This window comes from Alligator mississippiensis, chromosome 4 (assembly GCF_030867095.1).
Source record: "Alligator mississippiensis isolate rAllMis1 chromosome 4, rAllMis1, whole genome shotgun sequence".
Taxonomy (NCBI): domain Eukaryota; kingdom Metazoa; phylum Chordata; order Crocodylia; family Alligatoridae; genus Alligator; species Alligator mississippiensis.
The window spans coordinates 174,354,423-174,372,829 of NC_081827.1; the positions used below are offsets into that span (position 1 = coordinate 174,354,423).

The window sequence follows — 18,407 nt, forward strand, 5'->3', positions numbered from 1 at the left end:
CATATCTTCCTATTATGTTCAATGTTTCTTTTAGACTTATTGTACAGTAAGTCCTTTTCTTCCCTTTATATGCATTGATTGTGGAAGTAAGAACATAGTGTGAAACAAATCTATAAAGAGATGGAAATAGGACATTTAATGGAATGGAGGCAGGTTTACCTGTCTTGTTTGTCCAAAGAATAGCAGGCTATAGTCAGGGACAGATCTAGTGGATGGGGAGGTGGGGGAGTAGCATGGTTGCTCTAGGTGTGCTGTGCATGCATAGTGAGCTCTCTGAGCTCACCAGCATGTCAGCACAGTTCCTACCCAAGCTCTACATATGCTGTGAGCTCTGAGCTCACCAGCTGATTGCCACAGGCTCTGGCTAGAGTCCCTGCTTTCATGCAGCTCTAGATCCCAGGGATGAGCACCACCACCACTTGTCCCCACTTTCCCCTCACTGGGAGGGAGGGCTGTGAGGAGGGTGAACAGCAGCAGTGCTCAATCTCCGGACTCTAGAGCTACATGAAAGCAGGAACTGTGGCCACAGCCTGTGTCAATCAACTGTGAGCTCAGAGCTCACTGTGCTGACCTGCCAATGAACTCAGAGAGCTCTCTGCCCATAAACCACACAGATGAAGGGGGTGTGGCCGGGCCCTCTCATGCAATCCTAAATATGCCCATGGGTATCGCTTGTTTCAAAATGTATGAGAAAGGATGGGGAGATTTTTACTCTTGTGTATGCAGAGGAAGCTATGTGAACTCTCATTCCACTGGGTGAAGGCAGCTTGAATATCTAGTTAGCACAGCTGAAACACCTTGCAGTGCCATGCTGACTTCCTCAGGACTCAGAAAGAGTGCACCATGCACTGCTGAGTCCTGTTTGAACTGGTTCTCTTTGGCCTGGGTGCATGACATTATATTTACTGAACAGGCCAAAGTGAATCCTGAAAATCCCAAATCAGGTATGTTGGCAGATGAAATCAAACACCATGAGATTTGGATAAATCGTTCCATCTGCCAGTGTGTAATGTACCTGAATCTGCACTACAGTATTTCTTTAAATGACAATCCATTCAATTAATACATTTGCGGGATATTTATAAAGCAAATTGAAACCCTCTACCTGTTTTGCTCTCAGTGTTGCTTTTTGAAACAAAAGTAGAAAGTTAAGAAAATTTAGCTGTCTACAGCACACAAACTCCAGCTGCCTGGCTGGAAACAGGGACATGGCAGTTTTCTTGGAATTCAGCTCTTGAGCACCATGGAGTTTGACAGGGTTACCTACATGAAGGAAATGAATGACATTTTAAACCACATATCCCAAGTGCCAAGCTGCCTTTCTAGCAGTGGTGTGTGGTCCTCAAGGTAAAAGTTAAATGGAGCAGTCTCTGGGCTGTTAACAGCTGGTCCATGCCAGAAAAGAGTTGAGGCTTCTTGATCTTTCATCAAAGCCAATGCAGACCCTGGAGGACAGGAAAATGGTGAATGTCCAAGGCTGCCCTTCTCATTCCTGGCTGTATCTGGTCCAATATCTGTAAATACCTCCACAAAACATGGTTGAGTACCTTCTCCATGTATTTAACAAATGCACAGATTTGGGTATCTCATATATTCCATCCTAAGTAACCTATAAATGTAATATTGCCAATAATGTCTTCCCAATAGAGGTTTGGTTTAGTCTAAATGTATTAAATCACTGTTCAAAAACTATGTTAATGTGGATCAGCTGGGACCCATATCCTTCTTGAAATCTGTATGTGTCTGTACTCTGAAAACTAAGAAATACAGAGGTCAAGATACACAATTCCAGGCAGGGCATCACAACCTTAATTCTGCCCTTGGAGAGGGCAGAAGCTGAGCACCTACAGGCATCCAGAATGACACTTTCTGGGAATATCACATTGCCACTTAGCTACTTGCTCTGTCCTTCTTCTGATACCTCCATGATCCCACAAGGGCTGGAAGGGACACGTGGAATAAAGAAGCCAGTAACTCTGCCAGCTGGAGGCAGCCAGCAGTGGAGGGAAGCTTCCAATTCCACCTTTGAGGACTAGTAAGGTATAGTTGTAGAGTTGCGAAGTGGCTTGTTCATCTCAAAGCAGCCCATGGAGATGAATACAGCTTGACAAAACAACTCTGAAGGCATTTATTCCTCTCAGTGATTGTTCTCTCTCCGACCTACCCACATTTTTTCTCATTACTTGTTGTGAAATGCTAATATTTAATGCAGTCCTGTTATGCGTATAAGGCTGTATAAGGAACCTCTTGACCAAATTACTCCACATGTACTGTATGGATAATATCCTTGCCCTTCTTGTAGTGTAACAGAAGATAATCTCATGATGTACATGGATTTTAAAGCATTTTGAAAAGTGAAAGACGTTCCTAATGTGGTGGGCTGTAGTTTGGAAATCTAACCCAATTTTCAGTAGACTGCTACCTGCCCTTTTAAGAGCAGATAGTTTCTAAGACAATCTCTTTTTAGAATACTTTGGTAATTCAAATAAAGCCTTTACCAGGGGGCTGTATATGAGGAATGACTTGATCAAATTATCTGAATTTGTATTTCCAGTTCTACCCCAGACCCTAACGTGGCATAGCAATACAATACCAGAGTGGTAATGCCACTGGAATTAAGGTTGCATCAGGATGGAATTTCATTTTAACAAAGGAAAGGAGGGTTACAAAACTTCTGTCTTTTACTTTTTTCCTTGTAATTTGTGTGCTTTTCATTTTTTTCCACAGCAGTTTGTTTTTCTGTTGCAGTCAGTGCTGGGTTCTACCCTCGGCCACTCAGAACTTGGACAGCTTTGGGTAGACTGTTAAAGAGATGACTGAGGAGAGAGGTAGGATAAGCTTCCCAACACCTACAAGGTTGTTACAAGGCGGGGGGATGGTCACGGAGGACCAGAAAAAAACAGCTGAGTTTGCAAGAAAGCAGTGGGAAGTTGTACAGCAGGAAAAGCCTTCTTATGAGAAGGGCTGAGAAACGCGGGAAGAGAGACCTAGGGAGGTGGTGGAGTCTTCTTCAGGGGAGGTAGTTAAGAGAAACAACTTGATTTGAAGCCTTGATTTAAGTTTTTGTGGGACTGAAGCCTACATCCAAAATGTTTGCAGAGGAATACAATGCAATGCAATGCAATACAATACATAATATAATATTACATTATATCTTACGTTACATCCTATCACATCTTATTACATCATAACCTCTCATATTACATCATGTGCCATGACGTCCCAGCGTATCTTCTTGCATTACACTCTCCTAACCCCAGGGCCGGGCAGGAAGCGATCGCCGGGATCCTGGAGCCGGTGGACGCGGCGCTGCCCCGAGCGGGGCCCGCAGGCAGCAGCAGCAACCCCGCCACCGCCAGCACCACTGACAGCGCCGGCCTCGCGCCTCTGCGCCTGCGCACTCCCCGCGCCTCTGCGCAGCGGCGCCCCCTCCCCCTCCTCAGCTCGCCTGGGCCGGCGCGAGCCTGCGCGGCAGGAGGCGGGGTGGGGGTCACTCCGGGCGGCTGCGGCGCCAGGGTGGGGGGAGGGGGTGAAGCCGGCGCGCGCCTGCCAGGAGGGAAGGGGGCGGGAGGGCGGACGGGAGGAGGAGCTCGCGCGCGCGCGCGCTCCAGCAGCAGCAGCAGCAGCAGAAGCAGAAGCCGCGGCACCAGCACCAGCTTCCCCGAGCGGCTTTGCGGGCGGGGCGGGGCGGGCTGCAGCGGGACTCGCGGCCAGGAGAGGACTCGCCCCCCCGCACAGGGACCTGCCCCCGCGCCAGCGCCGCACGCGAGGGGCGGCATGAGGGCGGCGCCGCTGTGAGCCCCCGGCCCAGGGGCAGCCCCGCGCCCGGCTCCTCCGCATCGCCGGCCCCTGCAGCTCGGCCCCTCAGCGCGGCGCCTGGGAGCTATGAGCCATGAAGCTGCCCGGCAGCAGCGCCCTGCGGCAGCCCCGCTCCGCCGCCGCCTGCCTGCCCCGGCTCGGGCTGCTGCTGCTGCTGCTCCTGCTCCTCCTCGCCGCCTCGCCCCGCGGGGCCGCCGGTGGGTATCGCGCCCGGGCCGGGGGAGGGGGGGCCCTCGTCCCGGTGATTCCCCACGCAACGTTGAGGGGATAATTAATAATGTGATAGTAATAATCATGATGATAGTAATAATCATCATCATAGTCATGTCGATAATTGTCATTATTAATGGCTCCCCTTCTCCGCCCCGCCTTGCCTCCACTCCTTCCTTGGGACACGTCTGTAGGGGGGATGCGACTGAACCCCGGGGGTGCCCTGGGGCAAACCCAGCCTGTGCTGGGGGTGTTGTTGAAGCAGCCTTCAGCTGACACGGGGAGGGGTGGATGCAGTTATTTTCCAGATGCCATCCATATATATTCTCTTTATATATTTAAAACACACACACACGTATGTGTCTGTGCTTATGTACACGCATGTGTGTGTGGATATATTTCTCCAGTTTTTTTCAACCTGGGGAATCCGGTGAGCAACATATACCTATATATCACCATACATATCGCTCAGGGAATTCCGCAGCTTGAAAAGAAATGGGGGAGCAAAAGGAGTTTCCAGAGAAAAAACCATTGCCCAGTGGGGAAGGGCTTCTCCAGATCATGCTCCCCGTTAAAAGACTAAGGGGGGGAAATTGGCCATTATGTAAAAGGAGCCTATTAACATTCACTGCACATGGACTCGGGATTTGAGTTGTCTTAGGAACCCGGGGAGGGTTCCCAGCAGTTTCTGGCGGATTGTATGCAGAGCGCGTTCCAGCTGTGTGTGCGTGTGCGGCCAGCAAAGAGAAGCATAGGGAAGGATTGCATGTCCATTAAGAGATTTTTCTTTCTTCCCCTTGAAGGTCGAAAAGTTTTAAATATTTAATATCTGCGATTGCACGGGGAAATGCACATGAATGTAGATGCAGTGAGACTGCCGGAAAACATTTGAAATGTAAAAATAAAGATGGTCTCTTAGCGATTGAGCTGTTTTTTTCTGATTAAGTGAATGATACATTGGAATACAGCAAAATAAATCTTTCACATTATCACATGGAAATTCTGTTCTTTAATTTATGTCTGGCGTATCTTTCTTCCTCAGACCTGCATTGGAATGAAACTGTAGGAGGTACAGAGGGAGTACTGTTGGATGAAGAGAATATATTTCAACAAAATAACAGCAATAGCAGTAAAAATAACAGCCACAGCAATGCAATCCATAAAGAAATCACACTGCCTTCAAGACTGGTCTATTATATTAACAGAGACTCTGAAAGCCCTTATCATATCTTGGACACAAGGGCAAGACACCAGCAAAAACACAACAAGGTAGGGAGAAAAAAAAAAGCTTGATGTGCAGTAGCTTAAAATGGTAGTGTGTATGACGAAACTGTGTTGCTTCAGATGGCTACCCAGATGCACTCCAAGATTTCAGAGGTCATTGACATGATTTTTAGGAATGGAAAAAACATGTGATTTAACCAGTGTGGTTTATTTCTTTTTGCTAATAATCATGGGAGTTGTAAAGATGAGCCTAAACTGGAACTCTAGATCTAAGACAGGATCACAATTCTGTAATGTAGTCCTGTTGGATCAATATATTAGTCATATTAGATTGACTTTATCTGAACTGTGATGCTTCCAGCAGCCCAGTACTCCTTTAAAAGTTCTGCTGAACCACTTGTATCTGCAAAGAGAGTGTATTTATGAGTCTCAACTTTTTTTTTTTTAAACAGCCAATTAGTTCAGAGTATAGCATGCACTATCTAATCAGCTAAATTCTGGTTTCCTGCCAGTGGATGTGCATTAACAGTCATTATAAGAGGTTGCTGGTTCTTTAGTCAGAGATCAAATCCTTAATATTAAACCCCAAAGGATGTAATTTTAATATTTATCTTGATAATCCTGATACTGATCAAATTGATAATCCTGGTCTGGGCAGTAGAAGTTTGCCTGAAGGTTCCTATAAACAGATAGGTTTTTGGTTTGGTATAATGATCAGGTCTACAAGTAAATATATTTTAAAATGCATCTCTTACAAGACATTTTAAAACTTGGAAAAGTGATTTAACATTGCAATAGAATGAAGGAATTTTCTCCCTGTTGATAGTTTTTTAATTTAAAAGGTTATATAAAGGTGAAGGGGATTTGTGCAAGAAGAGATTGATGTCTCTGTTCTTTATCATGAAAAGTTGGATCCGTCTGAGGGATATTTCTAAGAGACTTGTCTATAGGGACATTCCTATTGAACTATATTACATTTCTGTTGATCAAGCAAATTCAGAACTTTTTGTATTATTTAAAAAAAACCAAACTATTACATTGTTAGTTTTTCATATATATAGCATAACTTTTTTTTTTTAAAGCCTGGAGGAAGTAGCACTGATTAGATAACTTAACTTAATTTGGGCTTCCTTATTCGAAAATTGTATTAAGTTTTAATGGTGGCTTAATGGAGAGGGAGTGCTTTCTAGATGACTCAAATCGGGTACCAGCAGGTGCCTGTGGACAGCTATAAATTATATGGCAATATTTTAAGGTACAACAACAAAGTAACTACTTTGATGTTATCCATCTAGTTGCCCTGTTTTGTAACCGTATTCCTTACAGAAATGACTTCACAATATCTAGCATGTCTGAAATGCTTTTTCCAAGGTATTTTTTGAAGGGGATGGGGAAAAGAAAAGAACAGAAGAGGAGATGAAGTATATCTCAAAATGATATATCGTAGGGAATTGGGTAGCATGTTTCCCAAGTTGGGGTAGAGCAAATGCAGTGTTTTTAGCTTCAATGCGCCCCTTCATTCCATTTTGGAATTTAACAGTATCTTTGTGAAGAACCACTAAGCTACAATCTGAGATTGTAGGTCCCAGATAGGTGGAGGGTGAAAGACCTCACCCTACTGTGCCCTGCTTTAGGCACCTTCTGCCCCTTCTGCATCTTTGGTCCATACCTGAGGTGGCAACTGCAGCCCCCAACTTCTGTGGCTTCTTTTCCAGCAAATTGCATGCTGGCAACCTGAGCCATGAGCATCCACAAACCTTCCCACTGATACTGGGATCATGGGAGGAGTGGGGGTTGTGGGGATGAACAGCACTGAAAAGTGCAGCCCTGTATCAACCCTCCCCATCTGTCTGCCTGCCTGTGCATGTGGCAGAGTACACTGCTGGGAACTTGGGGGTGGGGAGCAACCACGGGTACTGCTTGTCTTCAGGATGCTGGGGTGCCTGCTAGGAGGAAGAGTAATGGCTTCTTGGCTCAAGGGCTGGATGCCATGGCACCCTTGGAAGGATTGTGCAGCACCCTTGGATGCTGTGGTTGGTACCCTGGTTGAGAATCACTGAACTAATTTATAGAAAAATAGCTCTTCTATCTATAATGGATTCTGAACATCGTGCAGGGGCATCTAAATTTCTGGACAATGTACATATATTCAACTTTTAAAAACTAATATTAAACTAAATAATTAAAATGTTTACTAATAAGTCATACTTTTATTAAATTTGATGTGCTGTTTTTCTCTGTTTCTGTGGAAATGCAGAAAAACCTAGGAAATATAGAAATATCTTATTCTCCATAGTAACTTCCAATTTACTGAAAAGAATTGTCTCCCCTCCCCTCCCTCCCCCCAACAAAGGGAAAATTTAGAATGAAACTTAGGAAAGAAGGACTTTCTAGGCTTTATAAAAGGTCTAAAAATGTGGCTCTGGAAATAATATAGATGTTTTTTGCTCTGTAATGAGTTTTTAGAGAACTTGAGGCATCCATGCAGAGGCCAGTCCTTTGAACAATGCTACCTTATGCTGCTTCTCCAGGTGGTCTCTTAAAAATGTTGTTGTCATTGCCTGTCTTCCTCCGCTTTAGCCTGCTCTGGTTTGTGTAGTGAGAGTATAGATCTGCAGCAATTAATGCTGGCAGGGTAACCATGGATTTTTTTTTCATATTTGCTTGGTGGACATTGCTGTGTAGAGTGGTTCTTCCTTCCATTCTGTTATGCCCCTTAAATGTGAGAGAGTCTGTAACTGTACAATGTTTTCATAGATGATTCTTTTTAAGCTTGAGGTGCCAGGAGGTTGTCACACTGGCATCATTTCCTCTGAAAGACTGCAGCTATTTTGGAGCAAAATTTCCACTGCTTACAACCCCTTTCCTATATGAAAGGAATCATTGTATCCTTTTACTGGATTGTCCTTGTGTACTGTATGACATTTTAACTGCTCATTTTTTTTCTCTTCCTAGACTGTACACAGTCCCACCCAAACTTTGACCTTGTTCTCATACTCTGACTTTTCTTTTCCTTTACTCCATGCACTCCATCAACTATGCTGTCTTCAGTATTTTTGTTCTTTTATTAGCTTCATAGAGGGGAGCCTAACATTTCTGCGTAAAAATCCACAATCACAGAATCACTGTTTACTAAGGTACTGCCCTTACCACATGAAATGAGTTGACTATAATTTTGAGTGAGGATAAAAAATAAAGAAGTTATACATTTCTCCTAGCATCTCATCCTCCATGTGTCTTTTGCAAGTTCCAGGCAGGGATTGACTTTCAAGCACTCTACATGCTAATCAGACAATAAAAAAAACCCCTTCATAGGAATCAGTCAACAAGAGGTCTATTTTTAGGTTTGATCATTTACATGTAAATAGAAGAGAAGTGAACATGACAGCCTTTTGTGGAATCACCAGTCAGTTGTGGAGGGAGGTCTTTGATTTTTTTTTATACTTTATTTTAATTGAGAAATGTGGTTATAAATAATTTATTGTTATTTTTATAACAGTGGCATTTCAATGCCAGGTGATTAAAGCTAAGGGCCTGCTCCATCAAGCCCCCTATACAGACATTCCATTGAAGTCAAGGAGATGGGGAGTTCTCAGGACAGAAGGCCTGTTGGGTTGGGCCTAAATTGCTAAACTGCTGACTCACTATATGAAGCTGGTAGATAGGTATGTATATGCAATGCGAGGTGTAGGCATAAAGAAAAATACTGCTATTTAGAAATGTAATAATGGCACCTATTTTCAGGAAATGATTTTTAAGGAAAAAAAAGTACCTAGAAATTGACTATGTTGTGAAATTCAGTTAAATGAACAAGATGCTATTAGATAGACAATATTCTATTTATTACCATATTTGTAATCTACCCAAATGTTATTTTTAATTCCCCCTAACATGGATCTTTTCATCTACTGTTCATTCAGCTAGTTTCTGTTTATTAAAATGCCACCATAAGTAGGCCTACAAAATCTAAATTATTGGTAAACTGGGAAGTCTTACCTATTTGACTTTCCATAGGTTTCTTTGTTTCGAGACAGAAAGTAGTTTTACTATCATTTCAGCTAGTTGAAATCCTGATTTCCCCCCCCCCCCCCCCCCGGGCAAGGTAGAGACAATGCAGCAATGACTGTATAACACATCTCTTCTTTTGCATGAACAAATAGCATTCAGGTACCAAAACATTTCAAATATTCTATGCAAATTGTGTACATCAGTTTCTACCTCTGTAAACTGAATAGCATTCCTTCCTTATACATTTGTTTTGAAGCTTTATTAATGTGAATATTGTGAGATTCTAAGGTGAAAGGAAATCCTTAAATTCTTATTATAATTGTTCTTTTATTTTGCCTTTTCTCCATTGCAAGATACCTCTTAAATTTCAGAGGTTGCTTGTACATGGTAAAACTTACACCTATTGTTAAATATACAGCATGAAAGTTCATAGTGGTGGTTAAACCTTATCAAAAAGCCTTGTTGGTCACCTAGCTTCTGTAGAAGCTTGGGATGACATAGAGATAGATGCAGATACCATTTTGAGTGCCCTTATTACTTTACAGTGAAAATGAGAACTGATTAAAATAGACACTAGTGTGAATGCACAACTACAAATGTTGTCCAAGGTTTTTAAGAGGTAATTTACACAATTACTTGTTGGGGATTGCATGTCCATCCTCTGACTTCTATGTAGTCATCAGAGAACTGTCCAGGGGAGACTGATATATGGCATTTGTGGTGGTATCCTGCAGTCCTCGAAAGGTAAATCATTAAGAAAAATAAGTACTTGGCAGCAGTATCTCACAGAATGTCAGAACCAAAACAGAATATCAGTATGGGGACCCATACTGGCAGATGATAATAGCATACATAAGATAGACCTTAAAACCTAAGATGGTCATTCTGCAGTTTCTTGAGTCCAGAAAGACGCAACTCAAAACAACCTCTCATACTTGCTTTTTTTAACCACTAGTCCTTAGAAAAGACCCCTATGAAGAAAAAAGTACACTTATCTGGCATTCACTGGTTGCTTTCCTTGATTTTGGAGCGGCGGGGGGGATTGCTTCTTGGTAGTGGATTGCATGTCATGAAAAGTTTCTTCCTATTCTCACTTTGAACAAGAAGTAGTCACTGAGAACAGGCCACAGTTTGCTAGCCCTGAATTCCTAGCTCTTGAATGCATTATGACTTCTTAAATCAGTATTCTTTTTAACCCAAGCAGATGGATTGTTCGAAAGAGTCGTCAGACTGTTGGTTTTTGGATGCATTATGACTTCTTAAATCAGTATTCTTTTTAACCCAAGGGAATGGATTGTTGGAAACAGTTGCTTGGATTGTTGGTTTTGTTGCAAAATTTCCTTACCAAAAAAAAATCATGTTACATTTGCTGACTTCTGAGCAACAGCCATTGGAATAAGCCTGGCTTAATGACTAATGGACTTATGGAGGGAGGTGCCAGGCCACAGCCGTGGAGCCCGGGTAGGGCACTGGGTCACAGGTAACAGGCTCTCTGCAATTCTCACTGTGCTTGTGCTACTGCGGCCATGCTGCCAGGCTGGGCCCTCCCTAGTTTGCCCCAGAGGAGGGGGGTGTCCAGTCCCAGCAGGGCAGCCTCTGCTGGGTATTCTGTGTCCTTCCCTCTCCCACCTGTAGTTTTGGGGCTGCATGAGACCTGCACCAGCCCTGAGGCAGGGCTGAGCACGCAGCTGGCTCAGCTTGTAAAGGCACTGTGTCAGCTGGAGCAGGCAGTGCCAGGACCGAGGGGTTGCCCCTGGCCCCTCACACAGTGTGTGTGGCCCAAGGGTGTTCTTGGTGGGTGGCAGGACAGCAGCTACAGCCTGGGAGGCCACTGTTGCAGCCCTAATGCTCCCCCCGGGATCCCTGCTCAACTGCCCTGCTGCATTGCTGCCCCTCAGGAACACCTTGTGGCTATGCTCACCGCACAAGTGCCTGGCGGCGACACCTCAAACCTGGCATCACCTGCTCCAGCTGCCATGATGCCTCCTCAAGCCGAACCAGCTGCATGCTCAGCCCTGCCTTGGGGCTGGGCCAAGCCCTGCATGGCTCCAGTGTTACAGGTGGGAGGGGGAAGAACACAATATACCCAGCAAAGCCCACCTCACTGAGGCCAGACCCACCCCCTCCCCCTGGGGTGAGCTGGGGAGGGCCAAGCCCGGCAGAGCAGAGAAGTCTTCTAGGTCTGGGCCATGGTGGCACATGCGTGGCAGGAGGCACAGGGTGCTTGTTGCCCTGCCCAGGTCCTGCCCCTGCAGGGCACCAGCAGACCCTTTGCTGGGCCAGGAGTCTCACTGGCATGGCAGGAAGATCCCAGCTGACCCTGGGGGGCGGGCTGTCACCTTCCTCCCTCCTCCCCCATGGCAGAGGGATCTGGGTGGAGGAAAGGTCCTCAGCCCCAGCCCTTGCCTGTGGGGGCAAGGGCTCCATAGCTGGGCAGTGTCCTCTAGTGGCTCGGCTGTTTCTCCCCCCGGTCTGTGGCTTCCTGCCAGCGGCCTAGGGCTTGCACAGCTCCAGGTGCACAGTAAAGATGTAAGGGGCTGGGTCCAGGGCTGTTTCTGTCAGAGGCCACTAAACTAGATATGTGTTACTGGTTAACCGTTTAACTGGTATAATTAAAGGAGGTTAAATGGATTTTTTTTTAATTATGTTTACATCCCTAGTCCTATTCTGATTTACAGTAGCTAAGGATTGGGGGCTTTAAGTGTGAACTGGTACCTTTGTAATATATATATAACTTTAAGATAATCAAGAGAAATACTTATTTTGATATGTCCTATCTTTTTATAGCCTCTGGATAAGAGGTGTCTGAAACAGCAGTTTCTTTTAAACTTCTCTGGCTTTTGGAAAGTAAAAGAAACATTTCCCTCCCTTTCTGGTGAAACTTCCATATCTTGGTCCTTTGGGTGAAGGAAGGCCCTCTAACCCACTTGTGTATAATACTTCTCTCTTATAAAGCTTTGGGATGCTTTTACCTTAATATTTTGATATCTGTTCCTCCCCTGTGAATTGGAGCCCTCAAAGTGTTCTTTATCAACCTATACAACATGGAATGTTATACATTTGTCTAGCTTTTGCTGATTTTTAGTTTGAAGTACTGTGGAGTGATACAAAGAGTCAGGAGGACATGCAGGTAAGTAAGACGGGTATCTGTTTTCTTTACTCTGTTGATCCATCATTTAACAACATTTTATATGGTCTGGTAAAAATTGATTTTTACACCTGTGACTGAAGCAGATAATTAGGTTTATCCCTTCATTGAAACCTCACATGTTGCAAGCATATATGCTTATCCCAGCCATGATGGTAATGTTACATACACTATTTATGAAGTGCTTTGATTTGTCAGAATAGGGACAGTTATATCTAGCTTAATGTATATAGTGCTTAAAAGTCCCTTGTGCATATTAACGCCTAGTATAGATACAATCTAGCATTTTGTAAATTCAGAACATTAGTTGAATAATAGCACAAAGTTGGAGACTCTGTAGAGTGGTTGTAGTGCAACAGTCAGAACAGAGTGCTATTTCTTATGGAATTAATAAATCATACCCCAGTTCTGTAAAATAAACGAAGACAACTCTTCTCCTATTGTAGAGCCACCTAGTCATGATTTACTTGTCTCATGTGTTGTAGATATGGAAAGGGCTAACAGGCTTAGATTAACTTTACCCTACCTACAATCAGTATTCTTTACAAGTAGCAGTTCTCTTACTTCTTTGAAAACCTTTAAACAAAGCTTGCCAGAAAATCAAAAACAACAAGAGAGGGCATGGTAAGTTAAATAGGAAGAAGTTCTGAAAGCATTAAGGGCTAAAGTTTGGCTTTGCTATGAAGCTCCATGTGCGGAACCTTGTGATGATGATTCTCATCAGTCAACAAAGGCAACCTGCCAGAGGGACTATATAGTTTGAATTATGCAATTATATCTGTATATCTATAGCTGTGTTTTATGTGCATATATGCAGGAAATGGCATCTGGGAGCAGGATGGGCAGGCAGGGCCAGGGCTGGGATCATGGGGCAGTGACAGTGTGGAGCACGGGCATGTGGGGAGTGGATCACGGCTCTGTCACTGGCCCCAGCCTTGTGCTGTCACAACCCTGCAATCCCAGGCTCTCTGTAAAAACTGGCTAGGACTTGTGCAGGCATGGTGCCTATCCAGGCAGACAGGATGGGGGATGGGTGGGGCTGGGATCTTGGGGTGGTGACAGTGCGGGTTTGGGGCCTGGGGCAGAGTCACTATCTGCTCCCTGCACATTCATGCCTGCAGAACCCATGCCCATCAAAGGGCCATGCAGGTAGTGGATTGTGGTCCTTCCCTGGGTCCCAGCCTTGCATTGTAATCACCCCAAGATCCTGCCCTGTGATCCTGGCCTTGCTTGCCCTTTCTGCTCCTGGATACTGCTAACTGCCTGCTTGCGGCTCCATCCTAGCCACCCGGCCATGCACCCTGCCTATACAGGTTCCACCCCTGGTGGTGGGTGTGGAGTGGATAGGCTGGGGTGCCTGGGGAGCGGGCTGGGTCTGGCAGCTGTGGCAGCCAGGAGGAGCTGGGGCTGCTGGGAAGCGAGTCCAGCCACTGTGCTGACCCAGTCCTGCTGTACACCCAGGGGGAGCAAGAGTGGCTGCACATACTATAGTCTGGGCTGCCCCTATACCTGGGCTGGGGAGGGCCAAGGGACCCGCTGTGGGCTGGACAGAATCTCTTGGTGGTCGATTCCAGCGTGCAGGCTGTATTTTACCCACCCCTGAGTTAGATTCAGCTGCTGTTGCCACTGCCCAGGGAACTGCTGGGTTCCCCCAGCCTCCAGCGATGACTCCTGGCCCTGCTGCAGAACTTTGGGCAGGAGGTAGAGAGGGGAAGCTAAAGCACTGAGAGGAGCGGGGCTCTGTCTGCAGCTCACTCTGGTCCTGCTTGTGTGGGGCAGGGGAGCACGTGTGGGGGGAGGGGCCAGTGTGAAGGAGCTTGGCTGCTCATAAAGCCCTGACAGGCAGGCAGGGACAGACAGGAGGGTGGAGCAGCAGCAGGATCCAGTGTGCACTTGGTGCAACCCCGCCAGGCAGACAGGTGAGAGAGAAGCAACAGCAGGAGGAGCCAGCGCAGGTTTGGCTGCAGCCTGCCGGGCAGGTGTGGGACAGAGACTAAGAGAGCTGCTGATGATGCCAGGCTTGCCTCCCTTTCCCTCTTCCCCTTTTGCAGGGGCTTCTGTTGCTGCTGGCAGTGGCAGCTGCTTTCCTGCTCTTTCCTAAGTTTCTGGAGGCTGGGGGAGCTCAGCAGTTCCCTGGGCAGTGTCAGCAGCAGCCCTGTTCAGAAACTCTGCCTGCTGGCAGGAGAGGCTGGGAGTGCAGCACACTCTGTCTTGGGTGGGACTCAGCCCCAGGCAGAGTGCGAGAGGGACAGTTGTGGGCAGGGCCAGATAATTGGTGGATGCCTGCCTGTAGGCTGGTTCCAATCAGTTGGCATGCCAGATCTGGCTCATGGGCTGTATTTTGCCCACTCCTGATTCATAGGGATAAGGCAGTTAAATGCAGTGTTCCTTAAGGTGTTAACAAGTAGTCCAGGTAGAAGTGCACTGATACATTGGTCTGATACTGGATCAGCACCGTATAAATAAAATTGGCTGCATCAAAAATCGGCCTGATGAGGCCGATTTAATTTGACTGATAAATGTCCATGCATGCGTGCAGCCGCAGTACACCACATAGGCAGTGAGGAGCGCAGCCCGGCAGTTTGGAGAACTGTGTGCAGCTGGTAAGTCTGTTGTGGTGGATGGGGAGGGGGGAGGGAAGGAGTGTGGGAGGCACAGATCACAGCCCCTGCAATGAGGGAGGGAGTGGGGCTGGGGTAGGCACTGCCCAGCCAGGGCGGGGTGTGGGGCGGAGCTGTAGCTCGTCCAGGGGATGTGGGTGGGGGGGGCAGCTCCTGCCAATGTGCACTCCCTGGGAGGACACAGGGTGGGGGCACGTGCCCTCAGATCTCCGTGTGGCAGGGCGGGATGCCGCTGTGGGCTGGGGCCAGAGCTGTGTTGGGCTCTTCCTGGCGGGGGTGGGGGTGGTTGGACAGGCTGTGCTTGGGGGGGGCGGCGGTAGTGTTGGGAGGGTAGGTTGGGGTGGCTGTAGCCCCTCTCCTCGTAGCCCCCTCCCAGGGCTGCTGCCACCTGCTCCAAGCCCAGCCCAGCCTCTGCTGGGAAGAGCCCAGTGCAGCCCTAGACTGCAGCTGCAGCCCACCCTGAGCAGATCCAAGGAGCACAACCTCCCCACATCCCCTCCCAGGGTGTGTGCAGAAGTGGGAGTCACCCCGCATGCCCCCCGGACGAGCTGTGACTCAGTCCCATGCCCCGCCCTGCCCTGGCTGGGCAGCTCCTGCCCCAACCCCTGCCCCTCCGCACCTCTTTCCTCCCCCATCCCCTTCCATCACCACAGACTTAGCTGCACACAGCTCTCCGTGCTGTATCAAAAATTGGATTGGTATCGGCTGATACACCTCCTTAAAAACTGGCTATCAGTATCGGCCCCCAAAATCTTTATTGGTGAACCCCTAAGTCCAGGTAATGGGGCAACAATCCATAGTCTTTATTGAGATCATATTTAACATAATCCAGTGTGGAGATTTCTTGTTCTGCGATTTGCATTCAAATTGGTTTTTAAAATTTTATTTTTTAAGTGCAGCTGCTCTGAGGTCACTGATGGAATATCCAGGGATGTTAAAGTGTTGTGTCACAGGTCTTTTTGTGTTTTTGGAACTGAGGAGGAGTAAATTTAGGGAATACAGAACTTGGTTCTGTAATGACATTAAACTTTTTATACTGTCAGATTAGAAAATATATTCACTTTAGAAATTGTATTTATACAAAGGCAGGTTTTAATTCCTATATGCTATTTTACAAATAACACTTTGACAGGATGTTCAACAAATTACCTGATTTTTTTTTTTAAAGTTTACTGCATTTAAATTTGATGTTGTCACCTTAGAGCAATTCATCTTATACCAAGACGTGACAAATTGTATATATAGAATGTGGAATTTTAGGCAATGCATTTATAAATGCATATAAAATCCAACATTAGTTTGAATGTTTTGCATAGTAGTGCAAAACTAAAATTTAGAACTTTTGTTCCCTCTTGATGGTACCTGTTTTGAAATCCAAGGTGCATAAAAATCAACGATTAAAAAAAATGGATTTTTAAATTTAAGTCAGATTTTTAAATCATTTTTAAGATGCTTTCTTAAAAAAATAAACCTATTTCAAGCTGGTTTTAATTTAAGATATGTTAAAGCTCAAAGGTATCATCATGAAATAGGGATTATAACTTCTAATTATGTTATTTGAGACAATATATTCATGTAACTTCTTTAGAAAAGTCTTATAACTAGGTCACAAGAGGCCATAAACTATATTAGAGGCCCAATATTATGGGGTTCTCAGAAGCTCCTCGATACATTAGTAAAGATTAAAGAACACCACTGGGACTCAGGGCTCAGTCCTAGCAGATCCTATTAAGCATCTCTGTGATGCTTAGTTTCAGTTCTCAAACTGGATTTTTGTTTCCGGAGATAATATCCTTGTTAACAGCAGTATATGGAGATGAGAGAGAGCAGAGCTGATTACTGTGGCAGTTGGGTGGCAAGGCAGACCGAGGCTATGGGGTCAGTAGCCTAGAACGGCAGGCGGGTACTGGTAACACCGGAGAGGAACTAGGCACACGATGCGTAATGGTTGAAAAAGATTTCTTTACTTACACTGACGGTGATGATTACAGTGTAGGTCGATGGAACTGGGTTTGAGTTATAGTTACAACGGGAAAAAAAACCACGGCGAGTTGCAAAGACGGTAAATGCGACAAGAGACAATGCAACAAGATATGAACGACGGTCGTAAACGGCTTTTTGATGCGGCTGTGGGGGGGGGGGGGAAGCGTGTCAAATTGGATATTGGCGACGGGAGTACCCTCCGAGAAACACCCGGAATATTTCCTGTGAGAAAAACCGTGCAGAGTAGCTCTTTGAGAGAGAACTGCGGAGGAGCTCTTTCCTCAGAGAAAACCGCAGGGTACCTCCCTGTGGGCGGAAACTAACTTAGCTTTTAAATGGCTGGGAAACCAATCACAACTTGTCAAATATGAATAATTTGGAAATGGCCAACAGTGGTGTGTGCATCTGCATATGATTGGCGGGAACTTTTTCTAAGCTTGTAATTTTCCATGACCTAGCTTAGTCACTGGGCTCTGGTACAGCGGAATTTTCCCCCTGTGACCTACTTTAGCTGTGACCTCTATATCACCCCAGTGGAACTCTCCACTGTGGCACAGGCATACAGGCCAAATGGGATCTTCCAATGCACCAGGACTGTACTAAACTGCTGAGTGAGGAGATGGAATATACCAAACCCAACAGTTACCACAGTTGCTAGGCAGACTCTATTGTGTCGGAGACACTTCTCAATCTGGATACGTACTAAAAATTGAGCAATACCAATCACCTAAAAAGGCTTTCTATTGTGTCAGGGACACTCACTTAATTTGGGTTATGACAATTACCTACCTATCAGCCCTCTTGATTCTCTGCAAGTTTGTGTACACAGAGTCAAGCCTTTACCTCTCTCTAAAAGTGCAAAATTTCAAGAAGTTAAATGAATAAAGGATATCAAACAACAAGAATGGACTTTTTATAGAAAACAGTGATTAAATTGAGGCTTCTTGATCAGCGATTTAAAATCCATGATTTGAATCGATTTGATTTAAATCAAATACACCCTGTTGAAATCCCTGTTCAAAACCTTCAGTTTTATCTGCAAGATTAAGACAGCATTTGATATTACCTACTTTGAGTCATATAAATGACTCCCTAGTATCCTTGCACCTTTGATATATGTTGGTGGAATAACACACTGTTAGTGGTAGTCTAGCAAAGAAAATAATGAGGAGCCGTGAGTTCCAGTTCGCTTGTCTGAGGGCAAATGCAACCTCATGTCATTTCCATTCAAGGCCTGAGTGAATGAATCAGGAGTAGGGATCTAAAAGAGGCTGGGTGTGAGTAAGACTTCCTACCTTTAAACTTGATATCTGAGCGTGGAATAAATACTTGCATGGTGTCCCGGGTGCTACAGAAACTCTTTTATTTGTGGTAGCATAGACTGTATTCTAGAT

At 45.6% G+C, this 18,407-nt stretch overlaps 1 protein-coding gene across 5 annotated transcripts in view; it reads left to right on the plus strand.

Annotated features, from left to right (window-relative positions):
- Nucleotides 1-3,641: 3,641 nt before the first annotated feature.
- Nucleotides 3,642-18,407, plus strand: part of ADAM23 (ADAM metallopeptidase domain 23) — a 192,704-nt gene continuing 177,938 nt past the window's right edge. For 3 of the 5 annotated variants that reach the window (XR_009462034.1, XM_014594373.3, XM_019492167.2), the window contains exons 1-2: nucleotides 3,643-4,016; nucleotides 5,072-5,298. Coding sequence is in view for 4 of the 5 variants with exons in the window: in XM_014594373.3 (XP_014449859.1) it covers nucleotides 3,893-4,016; nucleotides 5,072-5,298 (351 nt within the window). In the remaining variant the exon portion in view is untranslated. Of the gene's footprint in view, nucleotides 4,017-5,071; nucleotides 5,299-18,407 lie in introns of all 5 variants that reach the window. The other 2 variants (XM_019492168.2, XM_019492165.2) reach the window with 1 other exon arrangement.